Here is a 20,219-nt window from a genome sequence, read left to right as displayed (position 1 = left end):
TTCCCTTCGCTCTACCTATTGTACTTAGAAACATAGGTGCAGGAGTAGGCCCTTCGGCCTTTCGAGCCAGCACTACCATTCAATATAATCATGGCTGATCATCTAAAAACAGTACCCCGTTCCTGCTTATTCCTCATATCCCCCGATTCCTTTAGCCCTAAGAGCTAAATCTAACTCTTGTGAAAACATCCAGTGAATTAACCTCCACTGCCTTCTGTCACAGAAGTTCTGTGGCAAAGAATTCCACAGATTATTCTTAAACTGTGACCCCTGGTTCTGGACTCCCCCAACATTGGGAACATTTCTTCTGCATCTAGCCTGTCCAATCCTTTAAGAATTTTATAATATCCCATCTCATCCTTATAAATTCCTGTGAATACAAGCCCAGTCGACCCATTCTTTCGTCATATGTCAGTCCCAACCTCGTGAACCTACGCTGCACCCTCAATAGCAATAATGTCTTTCCTCAAATTAACAGACTAAAATTGCACACAATGCTCCAAGTGCAGTCTCACCAAGGCCCTGCACAACTGCAGTGGGACCTCCTTGCTCCTAAACTCAAATCCTCTTGCATTGAAAGCCAACATGCCATTAGCTTTCTTCACTGCCTGCTGTACCTGCATGCTTACTTTCAGTGACTGATGTACAAGCACACCCAGGTATCGTTGCACCTCCCCTATTCCTAATGATATCATTCAGATAATAATCTTCATGTTCTTGCCACCAAAGTGGATACCTCACATTTAACTGCAACTGCCATGCATCTGCCCACTTACCCAACCTATCCAAGTCACCCTGCAGCCTCACAGCTTCCTCCTCGCAGCTCACACTGCCACCCAGCTTTGTGTCATCCGCAAATTTGGAGATGTTACATTTAATTCCCTCATCTAAATCGTTAATATAATAGTTTGGCTTGATGGAATTTATGTATAGTATAACCTGATTTGATAAGATTGCATGCAAAACAAACCTTTTCATTGTACCTCAATACATGTGACAATTGTAAACCTAAACCTAAACATTGGAGAGATACCTCTAATGCTATCATCACAAATTCTTCCAAATCTACAGGATGGATATGAAAACCAACAACAGACTCCACTCTCATACCAGCATTCCCAGAAAAAGACTCCTGACTTCACTTAGTCAGCACTGTTGGGCAAGCCTCATTGCTCGTATTTTCAACACAAGATTATAAAAACACTTGATTCTGAGCTCTTTCATGATAAGAAATTATCTTCTGGATAAAGGAAATGATTCAAGAATGTTCTCACAGCTATCTTCAAAAAATACAAAATCCACAATGACACAAGGGTACAGAGTGCACAATGTTAGAAACATGGAAAATAGGTACAGGAGTAGGCCATTCGGCCCTTCGAGCCAGCACCGCCATTCAGTATAATCATGGCTGATCATCCAAAATCAATACCCTGTTCCTGCTTTCTCCCCATATCCCTTGATTCTGTTATGTTAAGAAGCAGCTACCTGTCCATCCTTCAAACTGCCTACCTAACAATCGTGAGACATGGGAGCTACAATGGGAATTACAATGGCTTATCTGTTACCTTCAAAACCCCCAAAACAGCATGAGAGCAAGTCATCCTCCATCCTGATGAATTGCCTAAGAACTTTTACACGATTAACATATAATACTGAATTTACAGGTAGAAGATAAATGTCAACAAGCTGTACCTTTACATTTAGATTACACACAAAATAATTTTCTTAGATTAATCAAAAACGTGTAGCACAGCTAAATAAACTAAATAGAGCAGTGACATCACAACCTGCATGGCAACTGAAATAGATGATGCATTTGAATTTGCTTGTGGTCAAATCCAAACAGGGAAATTGACAACTCAAATTTCATGATCATAATACTCCTGATTTGTTTCAAAGAAATTCAAGCAAAAGCCATTACTCTGAATCTCTTTCAATATATTAATGGGGATTTGATCATTTATAATGCTTTTTTAACAGGGGGTAATTAATGTTCAAACAACTGTCCTTCATTCCCTGGAAAGTCACAGTTTATTTTAAATATACGTGCTGTTTGCATGTTATCTACAACAATTGTCTCATACTCTTGACAGTCTAGCAACAAAACATTTACAAAGCGGAGCAAATGAAATATGCTGACAGGTTTGTATCCTAATAAATTACTGTGTTTTCTTCTTAAACATTCTTCTTAAAGTACATCTGGAAAGCCAGTATATTATTCACAAATTTGATATTTGCAACCCAGAATATGGAATACTATTCTTGAAATACTAAATTTGTCATGTAGTTTAGGATTGGATATCACCTTATATTTTATTTTAAACTTCAATGAAATTCAAATAAGCTACAAAGCAACACATATCCTTTTTTAACGTTTTCGTCATTGGTCTTATTGTTTGGGACAAACATAAAATTAATATTAACACAAACATTTCTTATGAAAAGTAACAAATAGAATAGATCATTTAGATAGGTTTACTGTTCCAGAGAACCACCATTCTATATTCCTGAAATGTCCCATGTCCAGTGAATAGAAATTCTGTTACTCTTCAATAGGGAGAATCTTCTTTTCTCTATCCATTCTATCCAAAATTTCAGTGTAGAGTCCCATCATCTGTTGAAACAATCAAGTAGCGCGCCAGTCAAATCATAGACAAGATAGGCAGTCAAAATTTATTTATCTCTCATCTGTTCTATTTGTGGTTTTAAGGAATTCTAATTCATCAAAAAGCTGCATTTAATTGAACTGTCAGTCATCTAAAATCACTTACACTTAAGGGCCTGTCCCACTGTACGTGGTAATTCACAAGCTCTCCCGAGTTAAAAAAAAATCAAACTCGTGGTAAGCACGTAGAATGTACGTAGCGGGTACGTCGGAGCTCGGGACGTCTCTTAGCGGCTCGTAACGCTAACGGCAGGTACTCGGAAACGCGATAAGCTCGTGAAGACTCGTGGAAATTTTTCAACATTGAAAAATGTCAACGAGTGCCCTGAGTACCTACGAGCGGCTATTACCGTAATTCTCCGAGTTCGAATCAGGGGAAACTCGGGAGAAATCTTGTATTAGCTTGTTCAGTGGGACAGGCCCTTAAGTTTCTTGCAGAAACCATAAAGGAATATAAAATTGTGATATTTAGGAGATTAAAGCCTGTAATTATGTCTCCCTCCCATAGTAATAGTAACATTTGTTATGAGTTATAACTCACCATAAACCACCTCACTATTTGACTATTACTTAAATCAAGACTGAATACGATACTTTGGGGTAACCAAAAATCTACTTTATCAGATTTTTAAAATAATAAATCAACAATACCACCACATTTTATCCACTTTCATAAACCAAGTGTTTTTTAAATTAAAATGCATCTATAAAATGTATCCTTCATGCCTATTGATCTTAAACAAAACTACTGCAGCCTTTTTTCAAATGTTTCCAGCAAACAGTGAAGCTTAAGCTGACTGCATCTTTGTGACTTAGATCGATGTATTATCATATCATATCTATATAATTAAAAGTCTCATCTTGACCACTTCCTGTCTGCGCTGTATATTGATTTTAGAAAAAGCGCTACGCTGTATCGCTGTGAATTTTGGCCATCTTACTCACAATCCTCCTTCGCTGAGCCAGCCCTGAGGATTTTTCCCATCGGCGAAAAATAAAAAAGTTATGAGCGTTTAAAAAAACCTTGAGATCAGCTGATTGGTCCTCTCGCCTGTCAATCACCGCGATGAAGGGGGGCAGGACTTCTTGCTCGTGACGTCAGCCCCCCCCCCCCCCTGTACTCGGGCCCTACCTGGAGCCGGCCTCCTGTGGGGGCTACGGGAAGGGGACAGATGCATTGGGGGCAGCCTGCAGCCGGGAGCGAGAGAGAGTAATGCGTTCGGGAAACAGCCCTCCCCTGTGACGACGCCCCCCCCTCAAACTCTACCCTCCTCCCTCTCTGCTACCCCCCCCCTCCCCCCTGGCTCCTCTCTGCCCCCCTCCACCGCTCTGTCCCCTACCCCTCCCGTGGGGGCTATAGGTAGGGGACGGCTGCGTTGTGGGAGCAGACCCGACAGGTCTGCAATTGGTCTAGTAACTATTAAAAGTCTGATCTTGGATGTGTGTGTATTTGTTCGTGTGTGTGTTTGTTTGTTCGTGTGTAATCACATCTTCTCGAAAAAACTATTGAGGGACATTCTTGCTATTGAGGGAGTGCAGCGTAGGTTTACAAGGTTAATTCCCGGGATGGCGGGACTGTCATATGCTGAGAGAATGGAGCAGCTGGGCTTGTACACTCTGGAGTTTAGAAGGATGAGAGGGTATCTCATTGCAACATATAAGATTGTTAAGGGCTTGGACACGCTAGAGGCAGGAAACGTTCCCGATGTTGGGGGAGTCCAGAACCAGGGGCCACAGTTTAAGAATAAGGAATAAGCCATTTAGAATGGAGACGAGGAAACACTTCTCACAGAGAGTGGAATTCTCTGCCTCAGAGGGTGGTGGAGGCAGGTTCTCTGGATGCTTTCAAGAGAGAGCTTTCAAGATAGGGCTCTTAAAAATAGCGGAGTCAGGGGATAAGGGGAGAAGGCAGGAACGGGGTACTGATTGGGGATGATCAGCCGTGATCACATTGAATGGCGGTGCTGGCTCGAAAGGCCGAATGGCCTACTCCTGCACCTATTGTCTATTGTCTAAAACGACGCGCGTAACATTTTTACATATTCCGGTAAAGATTTGTCCTGCGGAGTCCAAAATCTACATCTGAAAATTTTAGGCTTTATTTCTCGACTTATTACTGAAAATGTTTAAAAATACTTTGAATTTTAAATGGTTTTTACTTTAAAATCAGATTCCAACACACTTTGATTCAAACTTGCAAGATAGGAACACTGGCAGGAACACTGAACTTTTTAGCTCAATGGCATTTCACAGCAAGTGCACCCAACATTTGCAACAATGTTGCCATCATAGCTCCTGGCAGGCTGGAGGGGTAGGGTCAATGGGTATTGCAATTTTTTTCCCCAACTCCAGTGCTGGGGGAGGCTTACAAGCTATGATCTTTGCTGAGGAGTGCTCGAATCTTACCTTCAACAATGGGTTGAGTTGGAGGACCACGCCTCCCGTGGGGGCTACGGGGAGGGGACGGGTGTGTTGGGGGAGCAAACCCAACGGGTCTGCACTTTGTCTAGTAACTATTACATGCCTGATCTTGGATGTGGATGTGTTTGTTCGTGTGTGTGTTTGTTTGTTCGTGTGTAATCACATCTTCACGAAAAAATAACGCGGTAACGTTAACATTTTCACATATTCCGGTAGAGATTTTTCCCGTGGTGTCCAAAAGTCTACTTACCTGAAAATATCAGGCTTTATTTCTCGACATTACTGAAAATGTTTAAAAATACTTTGAATTTTAAATGGTTTTTACTTTAAAATCAGATTCCAACACACGTTGATACAAAAGTTGCAAGACAGGAAAACTGGCAGGAACACTAAACTTTTCAGCTCAATGGCATTTCACAGCAAGTGCACCCGACATTTGCAACAATGTTGCCACCATAGCTCCTGGCAGGACAGGAGGGGAATAAAGCACAGCAAATGGTTGTTGTTGGTGGTGGTTGGTTTGAAATAAAGCACAGCAAATGGTTGTTGGTGATGGTGGTTGGTTTGAAATGGCAAATGATTAAAAGTCTAAACTTGACAACTTCCTGTTTGCACTGTATATTGATTTTAGATAAAACGCTACCACTTACGGCTATGATTTTTGGCCATTTTACTCAGCCACCCTCAGCTCATCAGGTGCAGAGGATTCTTCCCATCAATGAAAAATAAAAGTGTTATGTGTTTAAAAAATGTTGCGAACCTCTCTCCTGTCAATCATGCAATGAAGGCCACGCCTCTTCTGGTGGGAGGGGAGAGGGATTATAAAACCCGGAAGTGTGGGTGGGGCTCAGTTTGTGCAAGATGGGGGAGGGAGAGGTCACGACTTTGTCTGAGCTGTGCATCAACTGAACACACTGAATGTCTACTGAACTGTGAGTACGGTGTTTATGTGATGTTTTGTGGTGTTTTATGGTGGTTTCACCGTGCTTGAAATGGTACGAAACTGCATTTGAATTTGGTGGCCTTGCACCCTGCATGAAATTGTATGAAACTACATTTGAATTTGGTGGCCTTGCACTCTCCTTGAAATGGTATGAGACTGCACTTGAATTTGGTGGTCTTGCACCCTGCTTGAAGTGGTATGAAACTGCACTTGAATTTGGTGGCCTTGCACCCTGCTTGAAGTGGCATGAAACTGCACTTGAATTTTGTGGCCTTGCACCCTGCTTGAAGTGGAATGAAACTGCACTTGAATTTGGTGGCCTTGCACCCTGCTTGAAATTGCATGAAACTGCACTTGAATTTGGTGAAGTTATTGCCATGTCAGCGCAGTTGGGGGCTATGGGTGAGTGGTGGAAAATTGCGTTGGGGGACCAGGCCTCCCGAGTGACAGGGACCCAAAGGGACCCCTGGTCTAGTAAATAATAAATAAATATTTCTAAAAGTCTCATCTTTGTATATTTGTTTGTGTATTTGTTTGTTTGTTCCCAAAACTCTGCAAAAACAGTACCCCAGAGCGCTGCAATTTTAGGCCCACCTTACTCACCATTGTCTTGCGATGTAAATGAAACAAGTTTCGATCAACAGAGCCCCCACTTGCCGGCCGCACCTGCGTAGTTGGGGGAGGCCCGTCAGCCCCGCTCGTGCGCAGTGGTGGATCCGGGGGCGGGGAGAGGCCACGTCGGGACCTGGGCGCTGGAGCTAGTTCTGGGGGCGGCAGCACTGCTTCTCCGGGCTTGCGGGGAGTAGCGGGACCCGCGAGGGCAGGAAGAGGCGTCTGGGACCCGAGGCCTGGTCGCTGGGGCTGGATCTGGGGGCGGCAGCATGCTGCTCCTGGCCTGCAGTGAGGGACAGGAGCGGTACCCACGGGGGCAGGGAGTGGCCGTACCTGGGACCCGGCGCCTGGGCGCTGGGGGCGGCGCTGCTGCTCCAGGCCCGCGAGGAGGGAGAGGAGGGGGATCCAGGGCAAGGACTAGGCCACAGCCTCGGCCTCAACCTCCCCCTCCAACGGCTGCAGGCCGCTCAGCCCGTCCCCCACAGCCCCCGCCTGAAGTACAACTTCATCGCCGACGTGGTGGACAAAATGGTGCCGGTGGCGGTTTACATAGAGATCCTGGGAAGGTGAAGGAGACTGGGGGAATTGAGAGAGAGTAGGGGGTAGGGAGGGGGAGGCAGAGGGAGGGGAAAGTGGGGTAGGTGAGGAGGGAGAGGAGGGGAGATAGCCCTGGATCCCAATACTGGGAGGTGAATCAATGCACATGACCATTAGAACAATGCACATTCGGCATATCTTGATCTGAGCTTCTTTCCACAATTTGTCCAAATCTTGCTGCAACATGAATGGAATTGAATACAACATATCATCTATATATATATATATATATATATATATATATCCCCTTCTTGGGGTAAGATGGGGGGGGGGGGGGGGGGGGGGAGGTGCGGAGAGGAAGATGAGAGGAGGGTAGGACAGGGAAGGTGAGAGGTAGGGAATGGGGAATGTGAGTGGAGAGATGGGAGCAGCAGTGGAGAAAGGGAGAAGGGACAGAGGAAAAGGTGGGTGGGGAGGGAGTGGAGGAAGATGAAGGAGTGAAGGACAGAGGGAGGGAAAGAAGTACGCAAGCAACTTATTAGTCATAAAGTCATTTAGCGTGGAAACAGGCCCTTCGGCCCAACTTGCCCACACCGGCCAACATGTCCCAACTCCACTAGTCCCACTTGCCTGCGGTTGGCCCTTATCCTCTAAACCGGTCCTATCCATGTACCCGTCTAATTGTTTCTTAAATGTTTTAATAGTCTCTGCCTCAACTACCTCTTCTGGCAGCTCGTTCCATACACCCACCACTCTTTGTGTGAAAAAGTTACCCCTCAGATTCCTATTGAATCTTATCCCCTTCACCTTATACCTATGTCTTCTAGTCCTTGATTCCCCTACATCTGGGCAAGCGACTCTGTGCGCCAACCCTATTCCACTCATGATTTTATACACCTCTATAAGATTACCCCTCATCCTCCTGCGCTCCAAGGAATAGAGTCCCAGCCTACTCAATCTCTCCCTATAGCTCAGGCCCTCGAGTCCTGGCAACATCCTCGTAAGTCTTCCCTGTACCCTTTCGAGCTTGACCACATCTTTCCAGAACTGAACATAATACTCTAAATGCGGCCTCAACAACATCTTATAAAGCTGCATCATTATCTCCCAACATCTATACTCAATTCTCTGACTGATGATGGCCTTTTTAACTACCCTGTCTATCTGCGACTCAACCTTCAAGGAACTATGTACCTGCACTCCTAGATCCCTCTGCTTTATAACATTCATCAGAGCCCTACCATTCACTGTGTAGGCCCTGCCCGTTAGATTTCCCAAAATGCAACATCTCACTCACATTTATCTGTATTAAAATCCATCAACCATTCCTCAGCCAAGCTAGCCAACCAATCAAGACCCTGCTGCAATGTTTCACAACCATCTCCACTATCTGCAAAACCACAAACTTTTGTATCATCTGCAAACTTGTTGTTTGAAATGTGAGGAAGGGATAAATCAACCAATTGAAAACCAGTTGGTTTTTACTTCAAAAGGTGGCTAATTCTTAGGCACAGTATAATTTACCTTTAAAAAGGATAATCAGCATGGATTTGTCTGCCTTACATGGCATTTTTTTTTGGAGTAACATGGAGGATTGGTGAGGGTGATGCATTTAATATAGGCTAAATGGATTTCAGTGAGGTTTTCAACAAGGTCCCTTATGGCAAGTCAGTCAAAACAGTATGATTCCACAAAGTCCAAATGAGAGTACCGGTCCTCCCTGGGTTATGAACGGCCGACATATGGACATACCATATATACCAAAGCGTGTTTGGGTGACAGGCGGGATGGATGGAGATAGATTATTCTGCTGTTGCAGGGGTGCAGGCATCTTCTGCCAGGTGGGAACAGGGAAATTTCTGTATGCCTTCTCTCTCCAGCCACCCCTCCTGTTCCCACAAGCTGCAACATTTGGCAGGCTGAGTCGAGCTGAGCAATGCTGCAGCACTAACCAGACTCACTCGCTCACTCACTATGGCCAATCTTCCCTCACTTGCTTGCTCTCCTGTTATAGTTGTTAATGTAATCCTTCCCCACAAACTTTTTTTGCTCTTCTCTAATTTATGTACAGTTCAGGTTATGGCCAGTTCTCAGGAACTGGCCAGTAAAACAGCCCGTAAAAACTGTATCCAAAATTGATTCAATGCAGGAAGCTAATGTTTGTGGTTGACAAATGTTTTTGTGATTGTAACAGTTATTAGTGAGACTCCACAGAACAGAGTCCTCAGTTAAGGAAGGAATTGATAACTGATTGGTCATACATGTGACTCCAACTCCATGAGGTTGATCTCGACAACCTGAAAAGGGCATTAATTACTGTACTGTCAACATCTATCAACATTGCCACTGGCATCTCATTTTTCTCATCTTTAATCCATGTTTTCTATGAGCAGCCTATTTTAAATTTCCTTTTAATCATGTTTTACCTCACCTTCTGCTAAAATTCCTTTCTTTGGGTTATTGTAATTTTCTCAATTATGCTTGTGAATTACCCTGAAAATGTTATCTATAATATGAATTCCAAATCATTAAACGGGAAGATTAATTGAGAATAAGGTTTCGTAATTTATCATAACATTGAGCAATGCTATTGTGACAGCTCTCATACCTGACTTTCATAGCTGGCCCGAAGAGAACCCAGATGTTTCAGAAACCTCATTCCCAGTCCACACCATTGTTCTGCTTCAGAATATTTCCCAAAACTATACAAGGAAGCTCCAGTGTTCCAAGCACGAGTCATCAGCCACAGGATCTCTATTTCTGGGTATTCCTCCTGCTATACACAGAAAAATTTATAAAATAACGGGCCTAAATTTATCCTACCCCAAAGTACACGATAAGCACAGTTTCCAACCTCCGGAAGTTTCGCTTATTTTTGATAAGCTTAAAGCCACATCTGTCCATTGTTTCTCTGGATGCTGTCAGAAGCTGAAGCTACAGGAAGTCCAATGCAGACATTCCCCGACTTACTTGATCTGCAACGTACGTAAATTCACACTTACATAAGCAATTTTTAAGCCCACTGATGCCCTTGTGGTCTCTGTGTCAGTGCTCCCATGTGGTCTCCGTGTGGGACCTCCCACACGGTCCCCACTTTGAACAGTAAATTTACGTTCGCACAATAGCACTTTCATTTCCGACTTATGTAACATCCGACTTACCCTAGGGTCCACGGATCAGAACCCTTACATAAGTCTGGGAGTATCTGCACTTTGACATGGATGGAATACACGGATGGGAGGTGGGGAAATAAAACACATTCTGTGGTCTGACTCCAACTAGCAGCACACTAGGTTTATCTAGCAACACAAAGACAAGAATCTGGAATTGAGAGAGTGAAGCAACCTATTAAGCTTTAATGAAATGCTCAAGGAACTCACTGTACCCACATGTTAATGAGTTACAGACCCTTCATGATGTCTAGTTCTTCTTTTGTTGCCTCTACCTCCATACCTACCTCTTCGGCAACAAGTCCACACCTCCCACTGACGACCCCTTCTTCCTCATGGATACCACCTTCTCTTGAATGAGGACTACCATAGTTGATGGAGTCCTCATTCAAATGTCCTCCATTTCCCAAACTTCTACTCTCATCCCTTCTTGCCAATCTGCATAGCCAGACATAGAAACATAGAAAATAGATGCAGGAGTAGGCCATTCGGCCCTTCGAGGCTGCACCGCCACTCATATCCAAAAGGAGCACCATTCAAGTGAGACCAAAACCATGCTAATTTGAAAGGAAAGCGACCATAAGGAAACCACAACTAGTTCCCAGAATGCGGGAACTCCTCACGACCATGAAGGCGACTACCTGGCAACCACCCGCGAACATGTGGCGACTGCAGAGTCTCCTGCAGTAACCAAACAAGTAGCCTAAGTGGGACAGGCCCATTAGCCATCTTAATTACAGCGCCAACCTTCCTGTGTGTCTGTATCACCTTGCCTTTGGACCGTGTGAATTTCACCCCGCTTGCCCTGTCCCCGCCTGCATAAGGGCTGGTGAAGGAAGGGGGGGGGGGGGGGGGTGTGTGTCTGTGTGTGTGCGCGCGCTACTTGACGGCAGTCGCCTGGAAAATCGCCTAAGTGGGACAGGCCCCTAATGCTTTTTCCCGAAGTGACATTAACATGACCTTTTCTTCCATTTTTAACCACTTTACATTTTCTCTTAATAATCCCAATTACTCACCGAGCTCTCAGTAATTATTAATACTTCCTCATAGAAAGACCAAACCTCCTCCAGAATCAAAGGCTCAATTTCAGTCACTCCTGTGGGGAGTGAGATCTGGATCAGACTGTGCAGAAACTTGCTGTGGGGAAATAATTACAAATGCTTATTGACAATCTACAGTTAATAAAAGGATAGAAACAGAATCATTTGTAATAGGGTGCAATGCAGTAATCAACTGACAAAGGATTGAGAGTTGGATGGACTTAAAGGTAGACTTACCTACCTTAGAGAAAAGAGGGACTGCTATGTGCACTGTTTTACATAGACATATCTTCCCCATGCCACACTTTGCCATTCAACCCGAGGGCTTCTCGCTACACTGGGTGGATCCCAGGTGAATCCCATTCAACCTAAGGGTGCAGAGTCCTCGAGCAACGTTGAGGGTGAAAATGTCTGTTTTCTAATGAACTTCGCATGGCGTTCGGACGTTAAGGTCCTGACGAGCTCCTGCTCCCCAAAACTGGAATGTCCTACAGTGAAGTGTCATCCCTATTACCTGCCATGGGAATTCACTTCAGCTCCCCTGACAGCAGTCTAGATCAAAAAGGCTTTAATATGACAGGGAACTCAGTTCTAGTCATCCTTGCCATGAAAAATAATAACTGGATATATCTTGTAAATTCAAATAAGAATGTTTCTATGATTAATTTTCCATTTTTTGAAACTCCAGGTAGTATAAATTGTTTTTTAATTTCTTCTCATTGTGCAATTTCCCCATCCCAGTAATTAATATTTATCGCATTCCCACTATCATAAATAAATCCTTTCTTCGATAAGGAAATTGGTTCTTCACAGTATTCCAGGTGCATTCTCATCAGGGCCTTATACAATTCCAGTTTTTAAAAAATCATCATTTATTAAAGGCCAACACATTGTTTGCCTTCCTAATTGCTTGCTATATCTGCAAAGTAACTTTCATTGTTTTTTTTGTATAAGGATACCAGGATGCCCCCAAATACCAACAATTTTTAATTTTTCATCATAAAAAACATGATCTTTCTTTTCCTATGAAGATGGATGACATTTTTTCCATGTTATATTCTTCTTGCCATGTTATTCCCATTACATTTCAAAAATGGGAATAACCTTTAAATTTGCACAAAAACCATTAAATTTCAGCATTAAGTTATACTATTTACATAGATACACAGAAAATAGGTGCAGGAGTAGGCCATTAGGCCCTTCGAGCCAGCACCGCTATTCAATGTGATCATCCACAATCAGTACCCCATCCCTGCCTTCTCCCCATATCCCTTGATTCTGCTCGCCCTAAGAGCTCTATCTAACTCTCTTTTGAATGCATCCAATGAATCAGCCTCCACTGCCTTCTGAGGCAGAGAATTCCACAAATTCACAACTCTCTGGGTGAAAAGGTTTTTCCTCATCTCAGTTCTAAATGGCCTACCCCTTATTCTTAAACTGTGGCCCTTGGTTCTGGACTCCCCCAACATCGGGAACATGTTTTCTTCATCTAGCGTGTCCAATCCCTTAATAATTTTATATTTTTACCGTATCTTTTTGTAAATATACATTGGAAACTGTTCTGAAAAAAATAATCAATAATATCAACCTTTGACTTCAGGCAATCTACTCAGATACCCAGATTAATGAGGCCAATCCTGTGTAGTCAAGATTGATGATTCCATAAGGCTTCCAGTTACATGGGGAGAGTGGATATGATTATACCATCAATGGTCTATACCATTAAACAGTGTTAAATTGCACAGAAGAGTTCACAGCTCATCCAAAATCTAGTGAAATTCGACACTAGAACTCACAGAATCTCATGACGCATTTAATTTTGCTCTGTTCTGTTTCAACTCGCATTAAAGAAAAGACAGTACTTCCGCTAAATGAAAGATATTGCTAATGAAGGGAAATGGTGAATATCTGTTATGGGATAAGGCAAGGGATGTAATTGATTGATTGATTGAAAGATACAGCATATAAACAAGCCCTTCAGTCCACTGAGTCCACGCAGCCATCAATCACCTGCTTACACTAGTTCTATGTTATTCTACTTCCGTATCCACTCCCTGCAACTAGGGGCAATTTGCCAAGACCAATTAATCTACAAATCTGCATATCTTTAGGATATGGGAGGAAACTGAAGTATTCCGAGGTAACCCATATAGTCATTGAGAAAACGTACAAACTCCATACAGGTAGCACCCGAGATCAGGATCAAACCCGGGTCTCCGGCACTGAGGCAGAGCCTCTATCAGCCCCATCCCTATACCAGCCCTGTCATGGGGATGAGTCGTCTGGCCAAAAGGATTCATGGAGGAAACATAGAAAATAGGTGCAGGAGTAGGCCATTCGGCCCTTCGAGCCTGCACCGCCATTCGATATGATCATGGCTGATCATCCAACTCAGAATCCCATCCCTGCCTTCTCTCTATACCCCCTGATCCCTTTAGCCACAAGGGCCACATCTAACTCCCTCTTAAATATAGCCAATGAACTGGCTTTAACTACCTTCTGTGGCAGAGAATTCCACAGATTCACCACTCTCTGTGTAAAAAATTATTTTCTCATCTCGGGCTTAAAAGACTTCCCTCTTATCCTTAATCTGTGACCCCTAGTTCTGGACTTTCCCCAACATCGGGAATAATCTTCCTGCATCTAGCCTGTCCAACCCCTTAAGAATGTTGTACGTTTCTATAAGATCCCCCCTCAATCGTCTAAATTCTAGCATGTACAAGCCGAGTCTATCCAGTCTTTCTTCATATGAAAGTCCTGCCATCCCAGGAATCAGTCTGGTGAACCTTCTCTGTACTCTCTCTATGGCAAGAATGTCTTTCTGTGAATCTGTGGAAGTTAAGGGTGAATATGCTTTTTTGTCTCTATCATGTCGCTGATAGCTAGGCTTAGCCTGCAGATCAAGTTGTAATAATATTGTGTAAGAAGGAACTGCAAATGCTGGTTTAAACCGAAAATAGATACAAAAAGCTGGAGTAAATCAGCGGGTCAAGCAGCATCTCTGGAGAAGAGGAATGTGACTTTTCGGGTCGAGACCATTCTTCAGACTGAGAGTCAGGGGAAAGGGAAATTAGAGATATAAATGGTGATATAGAGAGATATAGAACAAACTAGACTAAGTGGGACCCGTTGGGTCCCATGTTCACACGGGAGGGCTGGTCCCCATCCGCAATATTCCACTTCTCCACCAAGGCCACCGAATCCAAGTGCAGTTTCCGACCACTTCAAGCAGGGTGCAAGGCCACCGAATTCAAGTGCAGTTTCCGACCACTTCAAGCAGGGTGCAAGGCCACCGAATTCAAGTGCAGTTTCATACCACTTCAAGCAAGGTGCAGGGCCACCAAATTCAAGTGCAGTTTCATGCCACTTCAAGCAGGGTGCAAGGCCACCAAATGCTAGTGCTGTTTAATGCCATTTCAAGCAGGGTGCAAGGCCACCAAATTCAAGTGCAGTTTCATACCACTTTAAGCAGGGTGCAAGACAACCAAATTCAAATGTAGTTTCATACCATTTCATGCAGGGTGCAAGGCCACCACATTCAAATGCAGTTTCATACCATTTCAAACAGGGTGAGACCACCATAAAACCACATAAACACCACACACAGTTCAGTAGACATTCAGTGTGTTTACTTGATTCACAGCTCAGACAGTCGTGACCTCTCCCTCCCCCATCTTGCAGAGATAGATCCACACCCACACTTCCGGGTTTTATGACCCCTCCCCCCTCCCACTGGAATGGGCGTGGCCTTCATGACGAGATTGACAGGAGAGAGATTCTCAACATTTTTTTAAACACTAATAACACATTTATTTTTCATCGATAGGAAGAATCCTCTGTATCTGATGAGCGGAGAAGGACTGACTAAGATGGCCAAAAATAACAGCCGTAAGTGGTAGCATTTTATCTAAAATCATTATACAGTGCAAACAGGAAATTGTCAAGTTACCACCACCAGCAACCATTTGCAGTGCAGCATTTCAAAGCAGTTACCACCAACAACAACCACTTGCAGTGCAGCATTTCAAAGCAGTTACCACCAACAACCATTTGCAGTGCAGCATTTCAAAGCAGTTACCACCACCAACAACCATCTGTAGTGCAGCATTTCAAAGCAACCACATTTTCATTTTCAAACCATATTAAGGGCACTCACAGTTGAGTAGACATGTGTTCAGTGTTATTCACAGCTCAGAGAGACGTGACCCTCTCACTTCCTCCATCTTGCAGAGACTGAGTGAGGCACAACACTTCCGGGTGTTATAGCCCCCCTCCCTCCCACCAGCAGGGGCAGCAGAGAGAATGTCAACATTTTTTAAACATTAATAATTCTTTTATTTTTTATCAATGGGAAAAATCCTCTTTTCCTGCGCAGCAGAGGGGGACTCTCAGTAAGATGGCCAAAAATCACAAAAACCAAGTGGCAGCGTTTTTTCAAAAATCATGAAACAGAAAAACAGGATGTGGTCAAGATCTTACTTTTAGTAATATAGATGAAGGAAAGTTATGCAAACGAGTAATGATGATCAAGGAAATGGTCCATTGTTGATGTGGACTAGGTGTTAACAAGTTATACAATGAAACTCACCAGGTCGACAGTGAAACTAGTACAATGACTAGGGTGGAGGAGGGACAGAGAGAGAGAGAGGATGCAAGGGTTACTTGATGTTAGATAAATCAATATCGATTCTGCAGGGCTGTAAACTGCCCAAGTAAAATATGAGGTTCTGTTCCTCCAATGTGTGATTGGCCTCATGGATAGCTGTAGAAAACACCGTGTATTATGACTCTTTGGGGGCTGGTGTGAACGAGTGAACGTGTGAACTCACTAACTTTGGACCATTGGGTGTTCGAGAGGTGCTCCCTCGAGCTTGGTTACTGACCTGCACCGTATGACATCCATATGAGGCTGCTTCTTTTGCAGAGATAACGCAATCTTCAAGAGTTTTTTACAGAGTGATGGGTAATGAGCAGGAGATTCCATGGATAAGGCTTCAGTTACAAGAAAATAAAATTTATATTATCCTCAATGTAGTAGAGTGGCATTCAATTCATTTAATAACATATTATTCATTCTGTGGCTGGACTAGAAATAGAGGAACTCCAGCAATATTAGATATGCAATATCTTTTCATAGCAAAGAAATATTAAATATAAGCAAATTATGGGTACAAACAGGAAACTCGGGAAGATGACCATGCTATCAATCTTACCTTCTCATCATATATCTCTTCATATGCTCTTTCATCAGAAACATGTTTATCCTGTTTTCTTTTGGCACATTACTCAATAACAAACATATGTGCATAATGGTCCTTCTGAATTGGTCACATTTACAGCTATTTTTTTAAGTTAATTTCTCCATTATTCAATTCAATTAATAGTCAAAGACAACAAAGGCCAAGATAAATGAATAATTTAAGAATATCAAAGTCTGTCAGCTTACAACAAAAGTTATACTTTTTCCCTGTTACTGCCTCCAGTTACCTGCAAGAGTTGCTCAAAAATAATTAACTAAGTTGACACTGAAATATTTCACAACAATTATTATAATTCAAATAATATTTCACAACAATCTAAAAATATTTGTTAAAATAATTTATAGCAGTTATTAAGTGTCACAATTTAAAAAAAAATTTTTAAACTTTAAAATTAAACATTTCTCCGAAACATCATCTTACAGGATTCTACATACATTACTACAGGCAACACAGAATTTGCAGACTGTCTGCCAAGTGCAGCCGAACAGCAAGCAAAATAGAAGGGTAATGAAAGGGAGAATTTCCTTTGTGCTTATAAGAGACATAATCTGTTTGCAAGCTGCTAACATTCAAATAATAATGCAGATCCTTGTCAGAAAGAAATCCCTCAAAATACTTCCCAAAGTAATACTGAATTACTCTGAATGGTAGAGTTGTTACCTGGATAAATATAACAAGCAATGTCTGACTATTTACAATATGACAACTAAAAAACACCTGATACTGACTTTAATGGCCACTTTATGGATTAAAAACAAGTGTCTGATATTAAGGTGACATTAATTGTCAACTTTGCACCAATCCTGTCTTGCAAATTAACAGTTAACTGGGTATCTATAAGTAACGTAGATAAGATGATCAGGGCTAAAAAATTAACTGAGTCACAAGAGATGGCAGATGCTGCCATTTCGAGAAAAAAACTATTTCTGGAGGAACTCGTCAGGTTAAGCAGATCTGTAGAGGCTGAAGGATGATCAATGTTTCGGGGTGATGTGATGCAGTGCCTCAACCTGAAACGGCGACATTCCCTCTGCCTCCATAAATGTTGATTGACCCACTAAGTTATTGCAGCAATTTGTCTTTTTGTTAAAAGGTTGATGCTTACCAGCTAGCGTTTCCAGTGTTTTAGGTTCTATTTGCTTTAGTTGTAATACTCTCTCTAATACATTCTCTAATTCTGGATCATTCAATTTAGCTCTTGCTTCAAATTCATAGAGTAGTAGCAGTGTCTCTGTAGGGTCTTTTGAAATGTCACCTACAGACACAGAGAGGGTGACTGGTGATACAACAAAATGATTACACTACATATATTTTGATTCTTACAGTTGAAAATATTAACTCCAATATTTATGGAATAGCGCTCTAAATAATTTCACAACGATATTTTAACAATAAAGCAGAATTATATGTTGTGTTTAAGAAGGAACTGCAGATGCTGGAAAATCGAAGGTACACAAAAAAGCTGGAGAAACTCAGCGGGTGCAGCAGCAGTCTGAAGAAGGGTTTCGGCACGAAACGTTGCCTTTTTCCTTCGCTCCATAGATGCTGCTGCACCCGCTGAGTTTCTCCAGCTTTTTTGTGTACCTAAGCAGAATTATATATTAGATTATATTAAATGCAATCTGTAAAACAAAAATGTTGCAATCATAAGAAATACTCAGCAGATATTACTGTACTGGAAGCCAGTGACACCAAACATATTCAAGTACCCCTCCACATTATCCATCAGGTTAAAAATGCTGATTTTCTATACTGTTTTGTCATTCAATTTTCATTATTTTGCTTGAACTTGAGAAATATAGCTCAGTAATGTCACTTGGGTAAATTGTTCTTTATCATGAGTGGTACATGAAGGGGGAAACTGCCTTTCAGGGTCCCTACCTGGTCGGAGAGGCAGCTTTTCTCCGGGCTGCAGCTTCGACCCGTCCTCGCGGCCTACCAGCGGGCCTGGAGCGGCGTTTCCTGTCGCGGACCGCCCAGAACCTCGGCTTCGGCGGCGGCACAGCGCTGGAGCGCTATCGCGGAGCAGGCGATGCCTTGCCTGGGTCGCCACGCTGGAGCTCCGGTGAGCTGAGACCGCCGGGAACAACATCGCGGAGCTGCGGGACTGTGGAGCGGCCAGCTGCGGGCAGCGGCGCTGAACTTTACACCGGGAGCCTGGGATCTCGCGACGAGATCGCAAGTTGTGGAGCTCCATCCGGCACGGCCTTGTCGGCTTCGGAAGCCGCGGCCTCCAGTACAGAGGCGGCCGTTCCAGGGTTCCCATGCCGCTGTGAGGACTCCCCCGACGCCGGAGCACCACCACCCGGTGAGAACGGCCAGGAACATCGGGCCTCCGTAGAGGCAACTGTGGAGGCCTCAATAGGCCCGACTATGGGTGAACTGGGGTTGGGGACTGGACTTTGTGCCTTCCCTCATGGTGGGAGCCATTGTGGGGGGATGTTCTTTGTGTTTAAGACTCTCATTGGTGTTATGTCTGTATTCTTTTGTGTACTGCAAAATGGCAAAAAGCATTTCACTTCATTACACCTCGGTGTATGTGAATGTGACTAATAAAAACCTTTGAATACTCTGATGGAGTGGATTGCTTGCCTGTCGTAGAATTCACCCAATTTTCATCATATTGTAATTACTGGAATGAAAAGAGCTCAATAGCAAAGGTTCAATAACAGGAAATAATCCACACCACCAGATCATTACCTATATTTTGAAGGCAACGGTTTACCTCGTGTTTCCTCACTGTCAATTCAAAAGTTGGACATGTGCAGGTCAAGATTATATAACATCTCCGCAGAATTATTTAAAAATCTGTTCATGTGGGAACCAATCAAAAATATAGCCCCATTCCCATTGATTATCTTGCATAAATATAATCCAACAAACTAATATTCTGAACTCTGGTTGCTCAGCAATACAGATAAGGACCTACAAATTTCATACAGGAACTGGAATTTTACCAGTAATTTTTTTTTTGCATATTTAAACTTTTGAAGTAAAACAAATTCAGTTAATGGATTCAGAAATGTTAGAGTCCCTTTAACCCCATCAGCCTATGTCTCTCATCACCATGCAAGCACAGAAATTAGCCATTCATTGAGGTAGATCCAAATTGTCCTTACTCACTGACCTGCAGCTGTGGATTTCATTGTGGTCCAAATTTCCCAACAAACTTGAATATCATCCCGTGCTTGAGTCAGACTTCCTATCTAAGAGATGAGAATAACGATGACTGGCAATTTCCAACCTACACACCATTATATATTGCAGGTGTGCTGCTGTGTGTGCACTAGTGAGAACTCTCTGAACTCACAATAACAATAATTTGTTACAAGAAAACCATAAACATTTTTGTGCACATATATAAATATCCACTTAACTGCAGTTGTCATAAGAAATGTCAATGATTTTATGATTCAATAAAATCATGACAGATCTTTTACCTCAGCGCAACTTTTCTACACTAACACGATATCCCTTGATTGCCTTAATATGTAAAAAAACATATTAATCAGGAATATACTCACTGACTAAATTTCTGCAAAAATTTACTAACCGCAGGGTGAGGAAATT

The 20,219-nt window shown here is 42.8% G+C and overlaps 1 protein-coding gene across 1 annotated transcript in view; it reads right to left on the bottom strand.

The window, feature by feature from the left end:
- Positions 1 to 2,052: 2,052 nt before the first annotated feature.
- Positions 2,053 to 20,219, bottom strand: part of tex11 (testis expressed 11) — an 81,561-nt gene continuing 63,394 nt past the window's right edge. Inside the window, 6 exon segments of the mRNA XM_033030908.1 lie at positions 2,053 to 2,614; positions 9,787 to 9,951; positions 11,365 to 11,485; positions 16,272 to 16,380; positions 17,755 to 17,904; positions 19,777 to 19,855. Coding sequence (XP_032886799.1) covers positions 2,543 to 2,614; positions 9,787 to 9,951; positions 11,365 to 11,485; positions 16,272 to 16,380; positions 17,755 to 17,904; positions 19,777 to 19,855 — 696 coding nt within the window. The 3' untranslated portion in view covers positions 2,053 to 2,542.

Source organism: Amblyraja radiata, chromosome 12, assembly GCF_010909765.2.
Source record: "Amblyraja radiata isolate CabotCenter1 chromosome 12, sAmbRad1.1.pri, whole genome shotgun sequence".
NCBI classification, from domain to species: Eukaryota; Metazoa; Chordata; class Chondrichthyes; order Rajiformes; family Rajidae; genus Amblyraja; species Amblyraja radiata.
This window is presented reverse-complemented; position numbering and strand designations above follow the sequence as displayed.